General features: G+C 37.6%; 1 protein-coding gene across 2 annotated transcripts in view; it reads left to right on the top strand.

Moving 5' to 3' along the window:
• Nucleotides 1–25,555, top strand: part of PDS5A (PDS5 cohesin associated factor A) — a 76,483-nt gene that overhangs the window by 44,585 nt on the left and 6,343 nt on the right. For both annotated transcript variants that reach the window (XM_063401807.1, XM_063401809.1), the window contains exons 12-30: nt 565–716; nt 3,863–3,976; nt 4,578–4,659; nt 5,354–5,402; nt 5,532–5,671; nt 6,691–6,806; nt 7,508–7,613; nt 8,513–8,673; nt 11,341–11,464; nt 12,739–12,897; nt 13,150–13,218; nt 13,848–13,984; nt 14,674–14,797; nt 15,054–15,258; nt 15,788–15,902; nt 18,978–19,110; nt 19,718–19,837; nt 20,973–21,035; nt 24,905–25,044. In XM_063401807.1, coding sequence (XP_063257877.1) covers nt 565–716; nt 3,863–3,976; nt 4,578–4,659; nt 5,354–5,402; nt 5,532–5,671; nt 6,691–6,806; nt 7,508–7,613; nt 8,513–8,673; nt 11,341–11,464; nt 12,739–12,897; nt 13,150–13,218; nt 13,848–13,984; nt 14,674–14,797; nt 15,054–15,258; nt 15,788–15,902; nt 18,978–19,110; nt 19,718–19,837; nt 20,973–21,035; nt 24,905–25,044 — 2,309 coding nt within the window. The remainder of the gene's footprint in view (nt 1–564; nt 717–3,862; nt 3,977–4,577; nt 4,660–5,353; nt 5,403–5,531; nt 5,672–6,690; nt 6,807–7,507; nt 7,614–8,512; nt 8,674–11,340; nt 11,465–12,738; nt 12,898–13,149; nt 13,219–13,847; nt 13,985–14,673; nt 14,798–15,053; nt 15,259–15,787; nt 15,903–18,977; nt 19,111–19,717; nt 19,838–20,972; nt 21,036–24,904; nt 25,045–25,555) is intronic.

The raw sequence follows: 25,555 nt of genomic DNA, 5'->3' as shown, positions 1-25,555 counted from the left end.
CGATGCTTCAAGGCTTCAGCAAAATGGGCCTCTCACACTGTCCTGGAGAGTGGCCTCAGAGTTCAAGCCTGGCAGGTTTGGCTCGGCCAACACTCCAGATCTCCCGTGTCTCGGCAAGGGTGCTGTAAGATGGTGCAGGGCAATGGCACCTCTGGTGCCTGTCTCTGGATAGATAAGCCTTCCAAACCCTGGCTCAGTAAGACACTTATTCAGGCATACATGTTAAGCTGTACTTAACTTCTTTTTTGTTGACTAGCTCCCAGATATTCTTTGCTGGGCACAGAGAGGTACTGAAATCCTGGGTACTGGCAATGTTTAATCTGCATAGTACTGGCAAGAAAACCCTTACGCAGACTTTGCAAATTCCCATGTAGAGGCTTCAAACAGCATTTTTCAGCTTTTGTAGTGTCTAAATATTGGAGATCAGAAAGTGGCTATTTTGTCTTTCATGCTTTTGCATCTTCAATGTATTTTGTATGCTTGATTTATTTCTTTATTTATCTATTCATTTATTTATTTACCAAAACCAATTCTCCAACTTCTTTTCATTTCTTCCCTCTCAAGTGGCGAGTAAGAAAAGAAGCTATGATGGGTCTTGCCCAGCTGTACAAGAAGTATTGTCTTCATGCTGAGGCTGGAAAAGATGCTGCAGAGAAAGTGAGCTGGATAAAGGATAAACTTTTGCACATATATTATCAAAATAGCATTGATGACAAGTGAGTCAATCTAAGTTTTTCTAGTTTTAATTAAATAGTGATAAGAGATACTGTGAAAATATGTGCTTATCCTGGGAAAGCTGTTATAGTCTGTGTTTGTGGGTTGATGTATGATATATTTAATTAATCATTAAGATATGTATGCATATATTCAGGATTGTTGTTATCTGTTCATGGATTTATTTTGATATACTGATGGAACTAGATCTATGATGATAGCAGATTTTGATTAACTACTGTGTGGAAAAAAACCTGTCAAATTTGGCATTTACTATGCCAGTTCTTGTTTGCATTACTGCTTTCCAGAGGCCAGGCTGTTAAAATCAGCATCTGTGATTGTTGTGTCCACACCAGAGTACATGCACAGATCTCCATTTGGTACGAACTTTTAGGTAGACCAAAAGCTGAAGAAACATCAGGGTTGCTTTCACATTTGATTCATCTCTGTTTTGTCACTCAATCCCTTTGGTTTTTTGAAATACCATTTTGGTGTTGAAAAAAGCATTTTGGCCAAGGTTTTGGAAGATTATTTTATAGTCTTTCAGAAAGAGAGAAGCTGTGAGGTCGCACAAAGGCAGAATTTCAGCCTAGATTTTTAGTATGGTAGACTCAGAAAATTCTTTACAGTGTTTCTCAGCACCTTGCTTATGCAGCCTGCTACTTCAGTGTGTTTTGTTGTCTTGATGACTAGTCTGAATGGGCCAATAGCCTCTTTCAGTCACTGGTTATGATAGTAAATTTTTAACTCTTGCAGTGGTGAGGCCTCTCACTTTATTCATCTGGCTGATCATAAGTGGGCCATAGTTACATATTTGATTTGTTGGCACCTTTTTTTTAAATCGGGAAATCTTCACATAGTTTATACAAAACTAATTCAGCATATACATAAAAATATACTTTAGTTTGCATTGAGAGGTTTATGGGTTTTCTACCATGTGTACATCTCATTTTCAGTACATGGGTTTGATAATGGACAGAGAATGAATCAGAGTTGTATAGTGAATGGGGCAGATGCTTTCTGTATTTCTGCTCACAGCAGATGCAGAACACTGATGGAAATGAGGCAAGGAATTTTAAAGGAAGAGTGCATCATCAAAGCTGAGTTTCTTTCTCTGACGTGATTTCAGAAAGTCTGATTACACTATTGAAACTAGCTTTTTCAGCAGGAGGCATGAGTTGTATCCTGGTTGTTTTATGGGTGTCCACACAGGAAGATTGGTGGCTTGATTTTTAATGTTCCTCTAGGTCAGTTTGATACTCCCAATTTTAATTCAAATTCTACTAGTCTTCAAAGGCTGACAATGAAGCTCTTGCTCAGTTATACCATTGGGTTGGTTTCCTTATCTCAGTGGAGGGATAAATGTGTTTCAGTGCTATTGTGAGGATTTTAAAGATTAGCACCTGAAGAGCTGTAGAAATGCTATGATCTTTTAAGACAGTCTATCCAATCCTTTAAACACATGAGCAAGCATGGGCCAAAATTAGCCGACTCTGGCCTATTTTCTTTCAGTAATGCAGCAAAGAGGATAAAAAATAGCAGTGGACAGCTCTAAACCTTGGACTATTTTCCAAAGGTGGATGGGATAACATTCTTGGCATAGTTCTTTCAGAAGATAATAGTGCAGCATCACACAGAGTTCAGGCATGAAGTGGAATAGAACAGATTTTTTTCCACACATTGGTCACTTAATAGTGTTTTTGTTGTTGCTTGGCTATTGCTATACACATCTACTCAAGACTGAAAACTTCTGACCGTAAAGTTGCCTCTCATGTGTTCTCTGATCTTCTTTGTTTTACTACAAATACACAGGGAGTGGAGTGAAATAACCACATCTGAAACAGTGCCCGGTATCAACTCTTGTTATGCTAGCCAGTCACTTTCCTCACAGGAGAGAAGTGTGTCTTGCAGTTATTCTCACTTTGTAAATCTAGACCTAACCAACAGGGACCAGGGAAGGGATGATGAAGGCTCTGTTCATATTGCCAGCTTTTTAGATGTATCTATAGAGCAATGGACCAGAGCAATGTTCATAAATTGGTAAGAGCTCTGACGCCTCCAATCTCCTAGTGTGTTAAACAGATGGAGTCCATTGAGATCTGAAGATCCTGTTCCTCAAGCTATTTAGTTCATGCAGTCATCAGTAGGAAAGTGTACGTTTAAAGAGACAAAGCCAAGTTTTCTTTAACGGGCTGTCTTGAGGTAGTTGTGTCCTATTCATGGTTGTCCACTGTCTTGCCATCACATATCTTGGAACTTTCTTTCAACAAAAATAAGCTGTGAGAGCAGAAGTAAGGTGTGTTTGATCTTTGCTGCTGTGGTCTCTGCACAAGGCACTTGCAGAGTTTCTGCCTTGTACTAGTGCAGTGGTACATAGTGAGAAAATTATAAAACACACACACACAGTATTTGTCAATAAATATCAAATTGTATAGCTGAACATTGTGCACAGCTTTCATTAGTGTGAATTAAATTAACAGTTGAATGTTCTTTCATTGAGGGGCTATAATTAGATGGAACTACTCGTGTTTTGTAGTTCAAAGTTGGGATTTAATGTAAAACTTCACATGTGTATTTAAAAAAGATTGGTTTTGCTGGTTTGGTTTGTTCTCACTTAGTTTCCCTTTTGCCCCTTTAGTTGTGTATGTTTTGGTGTTTCTTTATCTTCACCTTTTTAGTTCTGATTTTTAGATTATGTATTAGAATGAGCAGATTCTCAGGTATTACAGTTCAATTTTAACCATTCCCACAAGGATACTTCAGATTTTTACTTTTCCTCCCCTTTGAGTTATGTTTTTGTATTCTTTCCCCTTTATTTCAGCTTTTTACTGTCTGTATTCCTTCCTTCTATATATTAGAATAAACAAAGGAGATTCTCAGATCCTAAAGACAAGGAGAATTACTCCCTCTTAGAGGTGAAAGTGAAAGCTCTCGACGAGCATTTCTTGCTAGTCTTTCTATCAGTAGTGGAAGGAATCTTTACAGCTGAGAAAAAGTCCACTGCTTTTTTTGTCTTCTTTCTTTGTTGAAAAATTTGTTTTTAATGACTTCCACTATTTCTTGTTTATTCAGCTTGTCTGAAAGGTATCACTATTGTTTGACATGTACAGTAGTGATTTCTCTTCTTTTTTTTCTTCTTTTCCTGCAGATTACTGGTTGAGAAAATCTTTGCTCAGTATCTTGTTCCACACAATTTGGAAACAGAAGAGCGCATGAAGTGCTTGTACTATTTGTATGCTAGTTTGGATCCAAATGCTGTCAAGTAAGTGTAGTTTATATTCAACAAATTCTTGCCTTCTTAGGCTTTTCTAACATCTCTGTTATCTTACTTGTAAAATATAATAAAAATACAAATAATGGATGCTTAGCATTATTTGCAAGTAGCATAATATTTGAAAACATTTCCATTTTATATACAAACCCAATGCATCCATTAGACGAAAAGATCCCATGATATTTGAGAAGAGCAGGTTTATCCATTCATTTTCACCAAATGAGAACAATGCAGACTTCAATGGGCACAAGTGATGACTTCTAGGTTTGCTCTGTATTAGGGACCGTGATGGTGTCTGTAACTGAATTCTGGTTGATGGTGGCCTGTTTATTTGAGTGGTTGTAAGAAATACTATAGGTGTCCTGCACATGTTAAGTTGTTCCTAGAAGAATAAGAGAAATTATATTCTGTAAAAAGAGAAAATCAGTTCCACCTTTTTTTCAACAGGTTTTTTTAAATATTTGATAGGTTTTGATTGTACCTAGCAGGTGTTGCACTTCTAAGATAAATAAATAGTCATGTTTATTAAAACATCCAGTAAGTTCTTGTCATGAAGAAGCTTTTCTTTTGTGGTTTCCCATTTTTGCAGAGCACTGAATGAGATGTGGAAGTGCCAGAACATGCTAAGGAGTCATGTACGAGAATTGCTGGATTTGCATAAGCAGCCCACTGTATGGTTTGAAAATATTTATACTTTATCCAGTATATCTATGGGACTAATTTACTGGGAAGTTTTAATACTATGTTACTTTGTTATTCACTGGTTTCTGTACTTATGCTTGAAGGTATATGACCTACCTTCAGTTGATCATTCTTTTGTAGTATTGCTCAAGAACTTTGGAACAAGTTTTTAAAGTTTCAGAAGTTTTTGTTTGCTTTTGACAGACCTTTCTTCTTTTGCACTTTCTAAGACATTTTGAAAATGGAATATGTTGTAACGTAAAGCCATTTCTATTTTGGTTACAAAAACCAAGTTTTTAAGTATTTGTACTGGAATTTTACTAGTAGAAATTTTAAATAAAGGGGCATTGCTTTGAGGTTTTGGTGAGAGAGTGGGCTTGTGGTAATTTTCTGTTTTGGGGGATACTGGGGTCTCTTGCCTGATTTTGACCTGTTATGTGAATTAATGAATTTTTGCAGCTCTTTGATGTTACAAGGAGATTTTTTCCATTTCTGTGTAATAGCTGCTAATGATAGTTACACTATTCTAGTATCTGTCCTTAAAACAAAAACATAATACATAAGATTCAGGAGTAGAAAGTAGTGCTAGTTCTTCTGTTAGAAGAACTAACAGATCAGCTTAAAGGTGTATTTTATAAAGGAGATATTGCTGATTTGTTTGTCTGTTCTTGCTTTTGTCCTCAGTCAGAAGCAAACAGTGCTGCCATGTTTGGAAAGCTGATGACCATAGCAAGTAAGTGTTAATAACTTTCTGTAAACATTCTATAAAATACCACAGCATTCTTGGAAACTGTATTTCTGTGAATCTTAGCCTGCTGAAGTTGCAGTTTTATCTCATGTTAAACTGTTTTTAATCATACAGAAAACCTTCCAGATCCTGGAAAAGCACAAGATTTTGTGAAGAAATTCAATCAGGTTTTGGGTGATGATGAGAAACTTCGATCCCAGCTTGAACTGTTAATTAGCCCTACATGTTCTTGTAAACAGGCAGATGTCTGTGTGGTAAGGAAATGGAAAAGCAAACTTTTATACCCAAAGTAATTGTGCTTAAAACAGCTACCTGGAATTAATGGTCACCTTAGTTACCTAACATGGTTTTTACATGTTTCTTTTACATGTTTTCAATTTTTTAAAAAATGCCTTTTTGATTAACTTGTAGAGATTAGGGAAAAAATAATTACAATCATCATCTTAAGAAAGCATTAACTTTATTCTTTCCTGGGATTATGAGCATCAAGCATAATGTCTAAAGGACCAGTTTATTTCTTAAAAATATTTTCTTTCAAGTGCTTGTTCTGTGGTAGGGTTCCCAAAGTGTCTTCTCCCACTGATTCAGCTTTCAAGTGCCTGCAAGTCATGTATTACCATCTGCATATCATTAATTTATTTTTCACCCTACAATAGTATTTTGAGATCCCTCTTTCTTTTTCTCATGTTATTTAACCTCTTTGACAAAAATACACAGCTTAATATCAAATTGTGCTCTTCCAGATTCTGCCAGCCACAGCAGATGTTTTTTTAATAGTCTAAGGCAAAGTAAGCAATTTCATTGAGAGAAGTTACAAAGATCACAAAAAAGCACCTACAAACAGACATAGACTTCTTGGGTTTTGTCTAATGGCTCAGAAATTTTGCAGGGAGGAGGGCAGGACAATTTTTTCATTGTTATGAAGTCTCATGTACTGCAGGGTTACCCACAGTTTTGTGGATTACACTTGTCAGCAGACATACACACTCTGTGCACTGCACTTCGCTCCTCCTTAGATCTGTTTTGAATCTGAGCTGCAATTCTTAAGAACCCCTGAAGAACTCTAACTAGAATGGTTCAGTGGTTTTGTCAAGTATGTATTCTTTGAATATAACACGATAAAGAGAGTTGTAAAGACAACCCCCTTAAAATACATTTCACTGATTATATAGACAATCTCTGTGGTGAAAAGAAGTGACTATATTTAGCTTACTGAACATGTTAAAGTAGTGAAATGAGTGTCATTCTTGTTTGTATCTTAACATTCTTGTAGAGGGAGATAGCCCGGAAACTTGCAAATCCTAAGCAGCCAACAAATCCTTTTCTGGAAATGGTCAAATTTCTTTTGGAAAGAATTGCCCCTGTACATATTGACTCAGAAGCCATTAGGTAAGTTTGAAAGATCGTGAACAATTGACTCATGAATGATTAAAAACATGATAGAAATGGCAAAAGAAAAAATAATTTTCTTGGTATTTAAATTGGTCTGTCCTAGCACTAAATGTGTGGGTGAGTTTTAAATCAAAATTATGTAGATATATTCATTCCCAGCAACCTAGAGGATGCAATTTCCTTTGATGCTGCTTTGCAGTGCTGTCTGCAAAATTATTTTAGAAATGTAGCAGTTCATGGTGAAGGTTCTATTTTTGGGGCTTCAGGTAAAACTGAGCATAATTTTCACATCGCTAACTGCAGCACAGTCTTCCATATAGCATCTGAATTAATTAGCTTTTGTGGGATTGTGCAAGAGAATGTTTTGATTTCTTTTGAGACTTGTCTGGCAACCTAATTACGTTCTGAAACTTGTGCAAGTATGTGTTGATCTAATGCCACCAGCATGGTGGGAGGTTTTTTTGATGGATTTCTTTTCCCCCTAAAGAATTCATTTTGCAGAAAGTGAAATTAGAAGGAAAAGGACTAATGTAATAACTTAAAAATAGCAAAAACCAAACAGCAATGCCAACACCTCCCATGAGGGACTGTTGCCTTCCCTTTTCATGTTGTGAAAACCAAGTAATCTTGCTTAGATCCCCAGCCTTTAACATTGTCATACTTACTTGTTTTTTTCCTTTTTGTATATCTCATTTCAGTGCACTAGTAAAACTAATGAATAAATCCATAGAGGGGACAGCTGATGATGAAGAGGAGGGTGTAAGTCCTGATACTGCTATTCGTGCAGGACTTGAACTTCTCAAGGTAATGTACATTAATGCAGCTATAATCTGTCATGGAAGGGACAAAAGTGCCATGAGTAATGAATTAATGTTAGCATGGCTTTGATAGTTATTACTTAGATAATTACTTCTTTAAGGTGTAAAACTGGTTATTAGTACTCCCTTGAAAAAAGAATAATGGAAGACATGGTTTGTTGGAAGAAATAAGTTTTGAAAAGGGTGTCGAGCATTGAAATGTACATGTTAAATCAAAATTGGTTTCTGCTTAGGGAAGTAGTAGAGAAGTAGATGCAGAGGTAGAGTGAGAGGAAGAGAAACAGGCAAACTGGGAGAGACACCTTTTTTGGAGTGTGTATGACACTGGAAGGAAAGCAAGCAGCTCAAGAGCCATGTTATGTAGAGGAAAAAAAGGAAACTTTTGTTCTCAGTGGTGCTGAGAAGTGGAAGGGGGAAGAAAGAAGGATTTGAAATATCTGGAAAACAGGAGCCCATGTTTTGTTTGTAGATATCTTAACCTTCTTGGTTTCCTTTCTGTTCACGGACTATAGATTCTGAAGAAATTAAAATTTCAGTTCAGTTAAATTAGGTTGAAAAGAAGTGTTCTTAAATAGATTGCAGAATAAACAAATACTCTCGAATAAGTGTTCATTTGAAGAGGTGTGTTTTTATATATTCAAATAATGTAGTATCTTAAAAAATATTTTGAGGGCAGGAGGACCTGAAAAACAAAACCTAGATGAATTTATTTGAAAATTTGTATATAATCTTCTCCACAATGAAGTTATTGAATGTAATAGTTTCATATGGGCATGTAACAGCTATTTATGTTGATGATAATGCTCATAAGCAGCCATCATTTTGTTTTTCTGACTATTCATGTACTATGAATAAATATACCTTTGTTTTCATGTGTGTTTGCAGGTTCTGTCCTTTACACATCCTACCTCGTTCCACTCTGCAGAGACCTATGAGTCTCTGCTGCAGTGCCTCAGGATGGAAGACGATAAGGTAGCTGAGGCAGCCATACAGATTTTCAGAAACACGGGTCACAAAATAGAAACAGACTTGCCACAGATAAGATCGTGAGTGTTGTTACGTGCTGCTTTTCATATCTGGAATTCTGCCTCTTGAGAGTTCATTCAATGTGTTGACCCTATCTGGTCTTGTTAATGTGAACAGCTTCTCTTCCATGATTTTGATTTCCTTTAGTACCTTTCTGTCCCCGTCCCTTCATTTTTAAATTCTGTGCTCTCACAGTTTTTATATATTGATTGAACTTCTTTAAAATCTTCTTAAACTAGACAAATTAAAACCAGTGCATAGTGAATCTTTTAGGTTACAAAATAAACAACAGCAAAAATACAGCAAAGATATGATTCCTTGGCATGATTTCTACTCATATCTGTCGTTCACACAATTTTTCTGTCTTTGTAAGGAACGCATATACAATCTCTGATATAGTTAACATCTGTGTTTGTTACTAAACAAGATGGGAAACAAAATCTGAAAGCAGGCGTGAATTTCTAGCAAAGTATAATCGGCTGTCTAAGTTGTCATGCAATTCATGCTGTACTGCTGATTAAAGCTGCATAATCTACTAGGTATTCACAAACTATTAAATACCTTATGAGTAACATCTGAAACTTGAAAATCAGCCTGTCAGTAACTAACTTATCCAAATAATAAATCACAGGTTTCATCACTCGTATATTGAAATAGTCTGTTGGATATTGCCATGCTAAAATGCATACCAGTGTACACTTTAAGTTTGTGGTAAATTACTGAGTAACCTCAGCGATTCTTCTGAATGGGGACAATAGAAAAATATTACAAATACAGGTATATGAGATATGTTTTAAGACATTTTTAGGGGTAAAGAGAAGGAAAAGCCCAACAGTCCCAATTGTCAGTACAGTTCCCAGTATAGTCCCAAGTGTCTTTGGTTCCCTACCAGAATTTAATCAATATTCTCTTGCTGGGCTGTATCATGTTCTCTCAAAGGATCTGGTATTGCTGACATTCTTTGATTTCATGCCTTAGCCAGGTATTGGTGAAGTTTAGTCTGGGAGGTCTCAACTTAAAAATGTAACTGTCAAAGTGGAGGTAGCATCCTTGTCATGGTTTCCAGGCAAGTCAGGTTGGCATTCTGAAAAGCCACTTGACATAAACAAAAAGAAGTCTGAGGACAAGTAGATGTTCCAGATTTCATCATGATAAAGATTTCTGTACTCAGAAATCTTTATCATGAATGAATGATTTGATACAATCAACAAGGTAGTTTCAACAAGGTAGTTTGAGTCAAGGGACTCAAACTGTGTTCTGGGTTTTTTTAAATGCTTCTGTGAGCAGGCTACTTGCTATCATTTGAAGCAGTGTTCACCAGCAGCAGCTCAATTCTTCTTCCTCGCATAGGAAATGAATAAGGGGTTTTGTACCAGGGACAGGGACAAAGGCTACCATATGACTCAGGAGCCTGATGGAAGCACTGGCCATGCTCAAAGAGAGCCTATGGACCACGTGTAAAGTTGTATATGTAGACATGTAAAGGTGCATGTCAGTATTTCAGATTTCACCTTGTGCAGATTGGTGTCAGTTGGGTGCTGAGGTGTAGTTTGTAACTGCTGCGCCAAGGCCTGCCAAAGACACCTTAATGTACATGTACTTAACACCATGGAAACTGTAGGTTAGGCATTGCAGCTTATTTTAACTGTAGGTTTTACTGAATTCTTTCCTGTTTTGGCTCTTAATCCAAGTTGTGGAATCTTGGCAGGTTTGAGAAGAGATTTTTCTACTGCAGGATACTGTTACCATGTTTCTCAGGGTCTTTGGTTTGGTTTTGGATTTTGTGGGGGTTTTGAGGAAACTGTTTGAGGTTTGGTTTTTTCAATCCAGCAAGTTGCTCCTTAGCCTTCGGTTCCTGATTTTGATTATGTACAATGTGTCAGCGGAGTGCAGAATAATCCATGTACCGAATACTGTATTGTTAAAGAGCTTTTCAAGAAAGCAGGGAAGTTTTTGGGATGTTTCAGTGTCAGACACTTTCTAGGTGATTTTGTTTATTCATGTCAGTTACTGAGCGAGTTACAGGGTGAACCTCCGGAGTCAGTGTCTTAGCTGCTGAGCTCACAGGGGCGGGCCTGCCCTGCAGCACTACCTGAGGAGTGACACTAAGCAGTCTGAGCCACCTGGACCTGGTATCGGGAGTGCCTTCTGCCCTGAGCTCTCCTTCCCTGCCTTCTGATCAGCAGATAGATTGCAGGAGATGCAAATTCAAAATCTCTCAACAAAGCAATTGTTTACTTGGGTGCACATTGCAATTAAAAGTTCCAGTTGTAAGAGCCTGTAAACACACTGATGTTTGGTGGTTATTCTTAGCTTTCACAGATTTTCTTCAGCCCTATTATTCCCAGACTTGGATAATAATCCAGGAATTCACCCTAGCTGAAATTGTCATGTAGCCCCCACATTGTGTTTGTCTTCCTAAATAGTTTTATTTTGATCATTATTTTCTTTCATGTTTGATTTTTTCCTGTGGGCGGTTTCTTTCTTGTATGCGTACAGTCGGATTATCAACAAATATTGCTAAATAAAATTCCATCCTGCCTTTTGCTTTGTGATCTTTCCTGAAGGGACTTCAAATGAATTCTTGATTTTTAAGACAGTGGTGATAGATTTGTGTGTGTGAAGATACTTATTTTTTTGTAGATTGCAAATTGCATTTTGAAGTATTCTGTTTAATGTTCACACAGAACACTAATTCCGATTTTGCATCAGAAAGCAAAAAGAGGCACTCCTCATCAGGCAAAACAAGCTGTTCACTGTATACATGCTGTATTTTCAAATAAAGAAGTACAGCTTGCACAGATCTTTGAGGTATGTGTTGCCTTTTTGTTTTTAAGATTTGTTTCTGTTATTGATTGGTGCTAGTAATTAAAATTAATTCCTACTGTTTATTAACAGATAGCAGTTTATGAAGTCAGGAAGCCTACAGATATATAGTAGTTAAGTCATTAATTTTACAATAGCAAGTTATTAATATTTGTGTCTTAAAGTCACAGTTTACTAATATTCTGATGTCTGATACATGAAGGTTTTCCTTTTTATCTGCATGGGAGAAGTTTGAGGGAAGTAAGCTAAATATGCTGGCCTGATCCAAAGCAAATCCCATGGGGACACATTTAGCAGATACTAAATAATAAATATAGATAAAGATAAGTGAGAGATAACATCCCCTGCTTTCAAGCTGTATTGAATTATCCAGCTTATTGCACACAGTCTTACCTCACTAAGGCAGTTAGTGCAGAACAACTTGACTGTAAGTTCAGACATCAGCTTACTGCTCACTTACTGCTTCTGTAGACAAGTTATTAAACTAAAAGACTTACTATACAGAGCAGAGAGTTTATTACTAATCACTGTAGTCTTTTAAATAATAACATTATTAATCTACACTTGTAATTTTAGGTTCTTGATCTTGGCTGTCTTTGAGCCTGTGCATAATTTATAAGTGTGAAAAGCTTTGAACTAAGCTTGCAGAGTTCGATCTCTGCTTAGACTTCTGTGAGAGTGCTTGTTCCTTCCCCAATACCAGAATCTGATGCAATGGTGTGGGGTGATACAGGAATTATCCTGATGACTTTTACCTTGAAGGTAGATACTGATGGCTAGCAGAAATGTCCCTGGTGATTTCTAAGGTTTTGGCTGCTATTTTCTGTCATTGGCAATTGGGATTCAGGTTTTCACAACTTCTGAACAGAATTAAGTCAAAGTTTTTTCCCGTGTCTCTCATGTTTGAATATGTTTCATGTTAAAATAAAAAGAGAATATCGAATTTGCTTTGCCCTTAACTTATGTGAGATTTTTGTTTACTCTGTTGAATAGGAAATTGTATTCTTTATATTTCTGATTGCTGATTTTATTAATTCTTTCAGAAAAACAGTGAAATGCATCAGCAATACAGCAGTAAAATAAAAATCTAAGACATGCTAATTTATTAACTGAACAGATGTATCGTTGAAAACAATTGAATGATAACCACCTCCCAAGCATGTTAGATTTTATCTTGGGTGGAGCTTCTTCATTTCAACTGTGAGGTAACTGCACCTCAACCATATCTTGAATTTTTTTTTTTCTTTTTCCTTCCTCAGCCTCTAAGTAGAAGTTTGAATGCTGATGTACCAGAACAGCTTATAACTCCCTTGGTCTCTTTGGGTCATATTTCTATGTTGGCTCCAGACCAGTTTGCTTCTCCAATGAAATCTGTTGTTGCAAATTTCATTGTGAAAGATCTCCTAATGAACGACAGGGTAAGATTATCTTTTTTTTTTTTTGAATGTGCTTATTATGCTGTTAGCCTGTTACGAACTCTGTGGGGAATAGAGCTGTTCTGTCAAACAAGTCCATAAAGTAATGTTGTGGAAGTGGTTAATACAGTGACAATTGCATTATAAAAGGTATGTTTGTAAAAGAAAGCCTAATCCATGACTTTTTTTCTATTTTTACTTTTTCATTTTCTGTATGGGTTGAACCAGTTTGTAAACTTACATGAATTTCTATAGTCAACAGGTGAGAAAAATGGGAAGTTGTGGTCTCCGGATGAAGAAGTCTCTCCAGAAGTACTAGCAAAGGTGTGTTATCTGCTGACAGCAAGAATATGTATATCTGCAGTTAAAATTTTACTTTTCTTTAAGTTGTACAATGGGGAATATTGGAATAAATCTCTTCAAGTGTTTTTGTATTAGTCATATCAGAAAATTACTGCTTTTGTGGGTTATACACAGAACTGATGAAACTGATAGAAAGTATGCATTCTGTTGTCTTCACTTAATGATACTAACTATTCAGAGCATTGAGAAAATCGAGAAATTCAAAAGTTTTAGTTCTCCTTTCAACAAAGGTGAACTTTGACTTTACTGACTTGTAAACAGACTTGAAATAAATTGAGACCCTAATGAATGTAATCTAATTATGGCCATTTCTAGGAATTTTTATCTAGTTGCTCTTACTTTTAATCATGTATCAAGTATCCTGCATCCTTTGCATATGCAAATCTGCAAAGACAGTGGACCATAGCTGAAATCTTCTGAGGTCACAAATACTACTTCTTCCTTTTTCATCCTAAATATTTACTGCTTCATTCTGTTCCTTTAAAAATGTATCAGCTTAATACACAGAAATCTATGGGAAATTCAAGTTGACAACAGTAGGTTTTAGAAACTCACTAACTTGGGCAAGTAAGTTTGTTTGTGTGCAATAGGTGCAAGCAATTAAACTTTTGGTCCGCTGGTTGTTGGGTATGAAGAACAACCAGTCAAAATCTGCCAATTCCACACTCCGGTTATTGTCAGCCATGCTTGTCAGCGAAGGAGACTTGACAGAGCAGAAGCGAATCAGGTCAGATTTTGATCCTTGCAGACTTCCATAAATTTTGTTGTACAATTTCAAAGAATGTTGGTTCTTTTAGAGTGCTTGTGGAATGTTAAGGTCAGCACAGTGTTGGCTACAGATCTGATCAGAGTAGTAATAGAAGGACTGGAGTGGCAGCATGAAATTATGTTAAATACTCCATTTCTTGCAATTCGCTATTACCTAAAGAGTTCCAAATTAGATTATTTTCCTGGTAAAAGACATTGTAGAGAATTAAACACCTGCAGAGGTATCTTTGAAAGCAATTGAGTGATAACTGCCTCTCAAGAATGTTAGATTTTTTTCTTGAATGGGGCTTCTTCATTCCAACTGTGAGGTAACTGCACCTCAACTTCATCTTGAGGGTGAAGAAAAGAAAGAGAATATCTGTGGTAAAAGTATTGCTTTCATTTAGACGGTGATAGGAAAACAAGAAACTTGACTCATGTAATTTCATTGTTTTACTGGAAGTAGAGTTTTTTTGTAGGGAAAGTAAAGCACTTTATTTTTCACGAATTTGGTAGGGTTAATTTAGCTTGATGTAGAGCTATGTTACTGAGGCTTCATTCATTGGTCATTGATTTTGTAAAAAGAAGAAATTGAGACGTGCAGGTAATTTAAGAATGGTTGTGGTGAGTTGTGATTAATTATTTGGGTTTTTTCTCTGCCTTATTTAGTAAATCAGATATGTCTCGACTGAGATTAGCTGCTGGTAGTGCAATAATGAAGCTTGCACAGGAACCCTGTTACCATGAAATAATTACCCCAGAACAGTTCCAGCTCTGTGCACTCGTCATTAATGTAAGTAACTGCATTAGAATTGAAGTGACCTTTAATTGAGTTCTGAGTCCTTACGTCTGAGCTTTTGCTGCTGCTACACTGAGTATATTCTGTTCCTCACTGCAGCTTTCACAAGAGTTATTGAAGTTTCAATTTCAAATGTTGATAGTGCTGCTCCTGTTCATATTGTTAAAAACCTCCTCATAATTCCACACAGAATGCCTTTTTTAAGACCAGGATTTTGATGGTTGCACTTTTATGGTTTGTGTTGCTGTAGGATGAGTGCTACCAAGTGAGGCAGATATTTGCCCAGAAGCTGCATAAGGCACTTGTGAAATTACTGCTCCCTTTGGAATATATGGCAATCTTTGCTTTGTGTGCCAAAGACCCTGTGAAGGAGAGAAGAGCACATGCCAGACAGTGCTTGCTCAAAAACATCAGTATACGAAGAGAATATATCAAGCAGAATCCTATGGCTAACGGTTAGTATTTCAGTAAAATTGTTAAGAATACAGTAATACTAGACTGGAAGGAATAATTATTAAACATTAAGCAATTGGCTTTTCTAAAGAAACACCAGACAGGTTTAGTCTGTTTCTTCATCTTTATATTAGACACATTAAAATCAAAATTTACTTCGTTCAGTATTAGCATAAACCATAAAATACTCCTCTGTACATTGCTGAGAATTATGGATGTAAAATACAGTGCTCTTATGGTTGTAGTTGTTTTGCTAAAAAAATAGAAATTTATGTCCTGATATTTTTAGGCTTTATGACCTTCTTCCTGAAGCAAGACCAAGCAGTTTTGTAGTAGTAAAACCCGTTCATTTATTTTTAATGATTCATTAAAAGTAAAATCTGTAGGAAGAAAATGCAAGTCATAATTTCACATTTCATGTTTGAAAAAGTTGTACTTTGAAAAAGTTTTTGTTTTAATGAAAATATTATATTTTTATTTTCACACACTTGTGTGTAACATAGAAGCAATTTTTTGTTGTTGTTGCTGTAGAAAAATTGCTGTCCTTGCTGCCTGAATATGTGGTACCGTATATGATTCACTTACTGGCACATGATCCAGATTTCACAAAACCTCAGGATATTGATCAGCTTCGTGATGTCAAAGAGTAAGTGTCAAGTGATTCTAGAATTCTTATGCTGAAGATTGTTCTGCACTTGGAAAGAAGTTGATTAGGAAGAGGAAAAAACAAATTAGGAAGAAGAAGTATTTGTTTTATCAACAGTATTTTGCAAACCAGTGAATGGAAAAAGTGGAAATATGGAACACTTCAAACAGGGGAAGAAGGCATCAACAACTGCTTAGCAGTATATTCTGGAAGCCCAAATGGTAACCTGTAGGTCATACTGTAGTATACCAAATTAGTTAATTGTATATGCTCCTTTTAAAGCAATGGTTTTACAGTCTTTGTGCCTAGGAATATTTATAGGATGTCAAGTAATGTTAATCCAAATATTTTGGAACTTTTAAATTGAGCACTTCTCCAAGACTTGAAAACACTGAGGCTGGGTAAGTTGTGCCTCACTGGAAATTTCTTTTCCCCTTCCTATGTAAACCTACTAAAATGAATTCTAAGTTTGCTGCTGACTTACTGTTTGCACTCTACATCAGCAGTGCAGGCTTAGTATTCTTAATGTATTCAGCACAGATTACTGTATACAATAGTGGCATACTTGGCAGGAGCTTGTTCTGTGTTGTTTCCAGATTCAGACCTTCTTGTGTGCCTCAAATAATATTTCACATCTTAATTATAACTTCTTTTGTTCTTTATGTCTTGCAGTGAGTTTTAAAATGTAAAAAAATAGTTAACGCTGAAAATTTGTTAAAGCATATGTTGTCTCTCCCACCACACAGCTCTGGTTTCGGTTTTTTGTATTAATTTTTGATGAAACTGAGCTTTGTTGGTTTTGTGTTAGGCATGTATAGCCACACACTACAATATACATCATGCGAAAAGCAGTTCTTTTTTGGCACCAGTAGACTAGTTCAGATCTTATTGCTTTTTGCACCTGCACTTCTGACAGTCCAAGTCTGATTCTTTCTCCAAATGAAAAGTGTGGTGTGTTCTGATTTCCGAGTTACTGAATTCACACCTGGCCAGACCTAAAGCCAGTGAGGATTTCTTACTTTATCAACAAGTCTGCATTTTGTCCCAGCACTCCCTGTTCCTGGCAACATCTGAAAGCATCCTCCAGCATGTACTTTATCCAAAATGCATGGGAACAAGTTCTGATTTGCAGTCACTGAGTTAATACTTTCTTTGAGAAGCACTTTCTATTGTGCAGAGCTTTTTGGAGCTCCTTGTGTAGCTTTTCTTTGTTGTCAAATTTCCTCCTTCATGTTTGTCACAGACTGGCTGAGCTAGCCAGAAGGGACTGCTCCAAACAAAGAAATACTCTGTAGGGGAATTTTGGCAGGAATATTTCTCTGAAGAGTCTCCTGAGATATGAGAAAAATGTTTTCCATTTAATGTGATGCAGTGTTTCTTTTAATAGCTCTGAGTGTCTTAGTGTTCACTTTAAAGTGTTAACATAGATGCTTGCAAAGTTGGAAAAGCAGGCTTTGCAGTGGGTTTTGTAGGTGTCTCCCTGGTTCCTCTTGGTTTACATGGCCTAGATACAGTGCTCTACAGTAAATGCATGCCTAACAGTTCCTGGGCCATAATTTGTGATACTTACTGTTACCGATGAAGATTTTTAAGCTTATCCTGCAGGGGTATGTTTGGGCTTGGTTGTTTTTTATCTTTTTACTGTCTTAAGTATCTTTCTCTTCCTAATTGATATTCCAAAATTACTGAAATGGATACAAAGAATGACTTGAGGTAACTATGTTCCTCTAGGTGCATATTTTTTTACATAAAATCCCACTGGTGTTTTGGACAGGTCTTGTTCAAAGTTGATAATTATTTATGTAACTTGCTGACTTAGTGAGAAAGTCAAGCTATTGAATTTGACATGAGTTAACAGGGATTACCAGAGTATAATGTGTTCTCAGTAGGAATCTTGGTGAGACACTGGATTTTGCAGAGCCTGGGTCAGGGTGGTGTGTTACTGGTCCTGTATTCATCCTATTCAAGTTCTTGAAAATAGTGGATAGATGGATGTAAAGCTGTCTAACAGACTGATTTACTATAGCCTTTGTTAGCTCTTGGATGCAAGTCAGACTAGAGACATCTTAGTTTCTTGAACATCAGATAGCTCTGTAAGTATTTTGATGGAGCATAAGACTGAGCTTTTGAGAGAAATGTTCCTTCATCCCTTTCATTACAGTTTGTATCAGGTAAGAAGATGGGGGCTTTTTTTTCTAATGTTCAGTCATCCTATTATTCTTGAGTTTTATTACCTCTTTGTACAAAACAATCTCTGTTCCAAAGCTTCAGAATGAAATTAGCTACTGGCCAAGCCTGCGTTTCTCAGAACCACCCGTATGTCTTTCCCAGCTAAGTACTGTTTTACCATACTGTGACTGTTGACTCTCTAACCATGTGCAGTGGTGGAGCTTGGTGGCAAGTGATAGCATGGATGGAGCAGTTGTGCTTTGTGTCATAACTGACAAGTTTTTAAAACAAACTTTCAGTCAAAAGAAAATGTAGTCTCTATAAATAAGCTAGATTTAAAGAAAGAAACCTAGGAAAGCTAATTCCATTAAGTCTTACCTCAGAGAATTTTCCTCTCTTATGGAACATTAGCCAGAATCTGACCTGCTCTTTGGATGTCCTCTCCTATTTGATCTGCAGTATTATTCCACCTCGTGTGGATAACTGTCTAGCAGCAGCATGATTTGTTTAAGCCTGCCTTGAGTGTTCTCGTGGTACATGGTTGGTAGGGACATGGTGCTCAAGGTAGTGATTACAGAATTTCAATTGGGTGATGATAGCACCAGAATTCCTGTTTCTGTTCATATGTGGAAGAGAAAAAAGTTGATTCGCTGGGCTGTATTTACAGATGTAATAATAAGCACACTAATTTGGCAGGTTTACTCCAAGGAGTACAATTAAGACTGTGTGGTAAAGGTCTAGACTCTGTTCACGCCGTTATATGATGTTATCTGTTTGTCTTCAAATTGATTTTGATTTCTTAAGAAAAAGCTAGTACAGCTATCAAAACTTTGTCAAGCTTTTTGTATGTAGGAGCTGTAGTATAAAAACTGGAGTGTAATTGCTTGTGATTTTATGGCTTTTTAGGTGCCTGTGGTTCATGCTTGAAGTTTTAATGACAAAGAATGAAAACAATAGCCATGCCTTCATGAAAAAGATGTCAGAAAACATCAAGCTTACCCGAGATGCTCAGTCTCCTGATGAGCCAAAAGCCAATGAAGTAAGAAATGCAGTTGAGATTAGTGTTGGGTGATGAGCTGAGGGTTTCACATGCAGGGTTTGCAGGAAGTCTGAAAGAACTAGCTCTGACATTTTTATGTTTTTTTAGAGATACTGCTAATTGCAAGCATTGTGTGTATGTTTCCAGTCTCATTCTTGCAAAACCTTGCTGACCTCAGCCAGTACATAATACCTGTAATTTTTTAAAATATTCCTGTTACTGCCTGCCTTATTTTAACAATTGCCTAGTTTCCTGACATAAGTATCTTCTGCTGTTGGGGGAAGAAACACTGCATTCTACAGCTACTGGTAAACCCATTAGTTTCTAGCAGAGATGAGAAACCATTTAAGGTGATTTGATTGAGCAAGAGCTTCAATTGTGCAGCATAGTAATATAATGTATTACTAAATTTTATAAATAGTATCATATAAATGAGGACTTTTCCATGTGTTTTAAGACCCAGCAGCATGGTTAATGATATGATTACAAAATATGTCTTTAGTGGTGGTTATTTAAACACATAGTTTAAACTTTCTAAAGTACTGCATTCTTTCTGTACTGTAAAAACAGTAATTCCTAAAGTATGCTTTTCTTTTTTTTTCTCCAGAAACTTTACACAGTATGTGATGTAGCACTATGTGTAATCAACAGCAAAAGTGCTTTGTGCAATGCAGATTCACCAAAGGACCCTGTATTGCCAACCAAATTTTTTACACAACCTGAAAAGGTAAAATTGTTGATTTTATTTCTAAAGTAATTAGGGGAAATACTTTTTTTGATGATTGAGGGCTGATTATCTCCATAAGATAATGAGTGGGAAAATGCATTTTTTATTATCAGCAATTAATTTTTTAATGTCAGCTCTATCCTGTGCTATGTATTATGAACATGTGACAGAAATGTTTGTAACCAGGTGAGAGCTAATTGGAATTAATGCTGATATGTTGTCATGTATTGCTGAATCATTTCGTTTTACAAGTGCCTCTGGATATATGAGACTGTGTGTATATTCTCACTGTATATCTGAATGCAAACCAGACAAAAAAAAAAAAGAAAAAAAAAGGAACATTATTTTATGTTACCCGTGGTGTGCTTCAGTCTGTCAGTAGCCTTTGGGCTGTTCTGCTTGCTGTACAAGTTGATCCTCTTACTGCCTGCTAGTAGCTTTGGCAAGTTCAGCTGTGCTGTCAGCAGTGGCACTACGGCTCTCCAAGAGACCTACTTCTGAAAAGTGTAAAGGGAGCACAAGTAATTCTCTGGGCCAGACCTGATGTTTTAGTTGTCCTGGAGAATGTACTGACTGACATTTTTCAGTGCCCTAGACTGTTAATTAACAGCCTTTCCAGAGTCTGTTTAAGCAAAATTTGGTTTCCTATTTAATTGTGCAATGTCAGATGCCATGTAACAAGTGAGCTGGTGCCTTAATTCAGGTACAGGATTTCGGTCTGTGTAAAGCTCTGCTACTCAGAGTGACAAAGGTAACAACTTTCAACTTGTTTAGAGAAAATGGCTCCTCTTTTCCTCAGTTAGGACTTCCCATTAAAAATGTGCAAGTGAACAAATAGGAAAAGCAGTTTTGCATCATTTCAAACAATTCATGTCACTTTAGAAGGAAGAATGTTCATCCCGATTTCAGGTACAGCATACTGTCATTCAGTAATGCTTGCTGTGAATCTCCACCAAAATACAAGTTTGACCTGTCTTTGTTAGATTGATTCATTGGTCAGCAGGCTGCGTGGTGTGAAATATGTGTAACACTTGATAGTTGGATCTAATTTGAGAAATCAGTTGAGTGTATATGAAAAAATGGTGAGATTGAGGCATCAAAGACAAACTGATTTTCACTTTATTTTTTTATGTAGGATTTCTGCAACGACAGGAATTACATTTCAGAAGAGACAAGGGTTCTTCTTTTGACAGGAAAGGTACTGTATTTTGAAAACCTGCAAGTCTTTGAATGTTACTTGTGATTTTTAAAATGTTCTGGACTATAGTAGTTTCAAAGTTACATTAAGAGCTCATGTACAGTAGTTTGTGACTCCTTTATTTGACAACATATCATGAATTTCTTGAACATACCACTTTGAGTACACAACACCAAGTTTGTTATCTGTACACTGAGGTACAGGTTCTTGATCACAGTTTCATCTATTAGTGAAATAAGCTTGGTGTAAAGTTATTATGCATATAGAGAATTGTGATACCACTAGCACTGGAGATCTTAAATTTTCAGTTGTAATATTTTTAATATTGCTTTTAATACTGTTAAATTCAGATGCAAATGTCTATGCACTTCTGAACATCTATTTCAGGGAGTCCCAGCTGAAGATACTCTGTGATTCTAACGTCCTGTATTTGCAAAGCAAAACACCTCTGGGAGAGGTTTCCAAAATGTAATGCAAAATTAGGTTCAGTACAAGAGTAGGAGATATCACAGAATCATTAAGATTGGAAAAGACCTCCAAAATCACCAATTCCAGCCACTAACCAAACCAACTAACCATAGCACTAAATGCTGTGTTGAGTATTTCTTGATTACTTCCAGTTATGGTGACTGCACCACATCCTTGGCCAGTGTACTCCACTGCCTGACAGTCCTTCCAGTGAAGAAATTTTTCCTGATTTTCAACCTCAGCCTCCTATGGCACAGTTTGTAGCTAAAGACAGGCCACTTTCCTGTCTTTAGCTGCCTGGGAGAAGAGGCCGCTCGTCACCTGGCTACAACCTCCTTTGAGGCAGTTGTAGAGAGTTTTAAACACTCCTAGTTCCCTCAGCTGCTCCTCTTAAGACTTTTGTTCCAGAACTTCTCCAGCTCTGTTGCCTTTCTCTGGGCTCACTCCAGCACCTCAGTGTCCTTCCAGTGAGGGACCCAGAATTGGAACAGGATTCAAGGTGTGGCCTCACCAGTGCTGGGTACAAGGGGACAGTCACTGCCCTGGTCATGCTGGCCACACTGTTGCTGACACAGGCCAGGATGCCACTGGCCACCTTGGCTGGCTCATGTTCAGCAGCTCCCAGCCAGCACTCCCAGTCCTTTTCCACTGAGCAGCTTTCCAGCCACTCTGCCCCAGTTTATAGCACTGCCTGGACTCATTGTGACCCAAGTGCAGGACCTGGCACTTGGCCTTGTTGAACCCCATAGCACTGACCTTGGCCCATTGATCCAGCCTGTCCAGGTCCTTCTGCAGAACCTTCTGCCCTCCAGCAGACAGTGCTGCCACTCACTTGGTGTCACCTGTGAACTCACTGAGGGGACACTCAATCCCCTTGTCCAGATCATCAGCAGAGATACTGAACAGGACTGGCCCTAACACAGCTCCCTTAGGAACACCACTTGTGACCTGCCACTGCTGCCTGTAGCACCCTTCACCACCACTCTCTGGGCCTGACCACCCAGCAAGTTCTTAACCCAGTGAAAAGTGCGCCTGGCCAAACCGTGCAGTGCCAGCCTTCTCCAGGAGGGTGCTTTGGGAGATACCATTAAAGGCTTTAGTGAAGTCCAAGTAGATTACTTCACAGCTTTCCCTCATACTCTAGGTCGGTCATCAGGTAATAAAAGGGGATCAGGTTGGTCAAGCAGGACCCATTGTTCCTAAATCTGTGCTGGCTGGACCTGATCCCCTGATTGTCCTGTACACACCATGTGATCGCACTCAAGAAAACCAACCTTCAGCTCAAGATCATCCATAACCTTCCTGGCCACCAAGATCAGGCTGATAGCCCTGTAGATGTCCCAGATCCTCCTTCTGGCCTTGTAGATTGGCATCACAGTGGCCAGCCTCCAGTCATATGGGACCTCCCCAGTTAATCAGGACTGATGAAAAATGATGGAGCGGCTTGGTGAGCTCAGCACCCCCGGGGGATCCCATCCAGCCCCATAGACTTGTGAGTGTTTGGCTCACCAGGCCACTAACTACTTCCTCCTGGACTGCAGGGGATCTATCTTGCTCCTGTCCCTGTCTGCCAGTTCAGGGGCTTGGTAGCCTGAGTATAACTGACGTTTCTGTTAAAGAAGAGCCAAAGAAGGCATTAAGTCTCTCACCTTTTTCCTTGTCCTTGGTTACAGTGTTCCCTCCATGTGCAGTAAAGCATTGAGGTTTTCCTTTGCTCTCCTTTTGTTCTTAATGTATTTGTAAAACCACTTTTTATTATCTTCCACTGCAGTGGCCAGCTTGAGTTTTAACTAAACTATTACATTTGTGTATTTATGATACATATTTTATATTCTATTTTTATAATTATATGCAGAAAAGTGATTTAGAAGTAAACACTATCTCTTCAGGGTTCTGTGATACAGTTACAACATTTTAGATCTTTCTGTGGCTGATGACTTGACCTGTGTGCTCAGGCTGAGTAGGCAACAGGAAGTTTTTTTACTTTGTCCCTGGAGAGCAGTCAAGGATGTTTTTGTAACTGGCATGTCACGTTCTTCATGTAATTTTACATTTCCTTAGAGGCCAAGTTAATAAATTAAGACATTCCCAAGAAGAAAAAATAATTCCCATGTGTTGGAAGTTATGATGGAGCAGGCAGAAGAAAGATACTACAGATGCTGGAAAACATTGTCTACCAAAAAAAGCAACAATCTCTGTAGAAAAGGCTTGTTACTGGACACATGCTCAATGGCTACATCATCCTAGTGCTAATTCTGTACAGCATTTGCTTAAACATATTATTCTTTTAATATAATGGTTTATTTTCTCAGTTTACTGAGTAGCTGAGTTTACTGCATGTCCAGAGAAGGAAAACAAAATGAGTGAAGTGTCTGGAGCACAAGTCTTATGAGGAGCAGCTGAGGGAACTGGGGTTGTTTCTCATTCCCTCCAGACACAGTGCTTCTAACACATCACTGGTGTTGAAGACAGAGGCAAAGATGGGGTTGAATGTTTCTGCTTTGTCACCTCCTGTTTGTCAGGTGACCAGCCTCATCAAGTAATGGCCCAGTGTTATCTCTGATCCTCCTTCTGCTTTTGACATAATCTTAAAAAGTCCTTTTTGTGACGTTTATAGTGCTAGCCAACTTGAATTCTAATCAAGCTTTGACCACAGGAATTTTCTCCCTACAGTGGTGAACAGCACTTCTGTAGTCTTGCCATGTTGTCTGTCATTGTTTCCAAATACTGTATACTTCTGTTTTCTGCCTGAGAAGAAGATCCCTGCTCAGCCAGGCTAAACTTCTGCCTCACTTGCTTGGCATCTTACACTTTGCAATTGCCTGCTCTTGTGCTTTTTAGAGATGGTTCCTAAAAAGTGACCAGTGTTCATAGATCTCAGTACCTTCAAAGGCAGATTCCCAGAGCACCCAAAAGTCTTAGAGCACCCAAAGTCTGCTGTCCCCCATATACAGGGCCAAGGCTGTCCATAAGGCCAGGGGCAGCTGATCCAGAAAGATCCTGTAGAATTATGCATTGCTGGGTGAGTCCTGGCTGGGTGGTCAATAGCAGACTCCCACAGCAATATCCACTTCGTTTGCTTTCCCATTAATCCTTACCTGGAGGCTCTCAACTCTTAACATTTCCTAACATTTTGGCTTTTGTTGAGACTTCTCCAGCTGCTATGCCTTCAAAGCATGAGAGAGAGAAAGGCATTTGATGAAGTGATCTTAAATTACAAGAAGTAAAAGGATAAACACTGTCTTTAAAGTAAAGGTAAGGTTAGTAGCTCTAAACTGATGGCATTGTGATCAAGATTGTTAATCCAGAAAAAGTGTTTTTAAATAATCAAGCAAATATTTGTAAAATTAGGTGTGTATCTGAAGTTTACATTTTTTAAGATTTAAACATTGTTTTTCTAGCCAAAACCAACTGGTGTATTAGGTACAGTAAACAAACCATTATCTGCAACTGGAAGGAGACCATATATTAGGACTACAGGATCAGAGACTGGGAGCAGTGTAAACTCTGAGCTGAGCTCTTCTGCAGGAAACAGATCGAGGTACAGGAGTCCAAAATGTCTTTCATCAGCTCTTTACTTCATGTTCTCCAATGTGCTTGCAAGTTCTGGGACAGGAGATGATTTGGTGTGTGTGCTTACATGTCTGAAGAGTGTCCTTATTTTGTTCAGTTTTAGAAAATGTACTAGTTCTCAATAAGTAAAATCTCCATACTTGCTTTTTGGTTTGGTTTGTGTGGTTGATGTTTTGATGTATAAATTAGGATTAATCCTGATTGGAAACAAGAAAATTTTGTAAAACAGATGAAATACTCTGAGCTATGTAGGATTAAAAATGATAAAAAGAGCTTGTTGAAGCAGGCCAGGATCTCAGTGGAGAGATGTAACATATGATCGTAATACTCAGTGTTTCTTCTAGCAAGCATTATTTTTATATGGATACAGAGTTACAAAATTTGTTGTCAATCTGAAGAAATTGTTTACACTTTCAGATTTTAGTGTAGTTTAATTTGGTTTGGTATTGATTACCTGACTGAAATAAAGGGTTAAAGAA

The sequence above is a fragment of the Prinia subflava genome, chromosome 7 (genome assembly GCF_021018805.1).
Source record: "Prinia subflava isolate CZ2003 ecotype Zambia chromosome 7, Cam_Psub_1.2, whole genome shotgun sequence".
Taxonomy (NCBI): Eukaryota; Metazoa; Chordata; class Aves; order Passeriformes; family Cisticolidae; genus Prinia; species Prinia subflava.
This window is presented reverse-complemented; position numbering and strand designations above follow the sequence as displayed.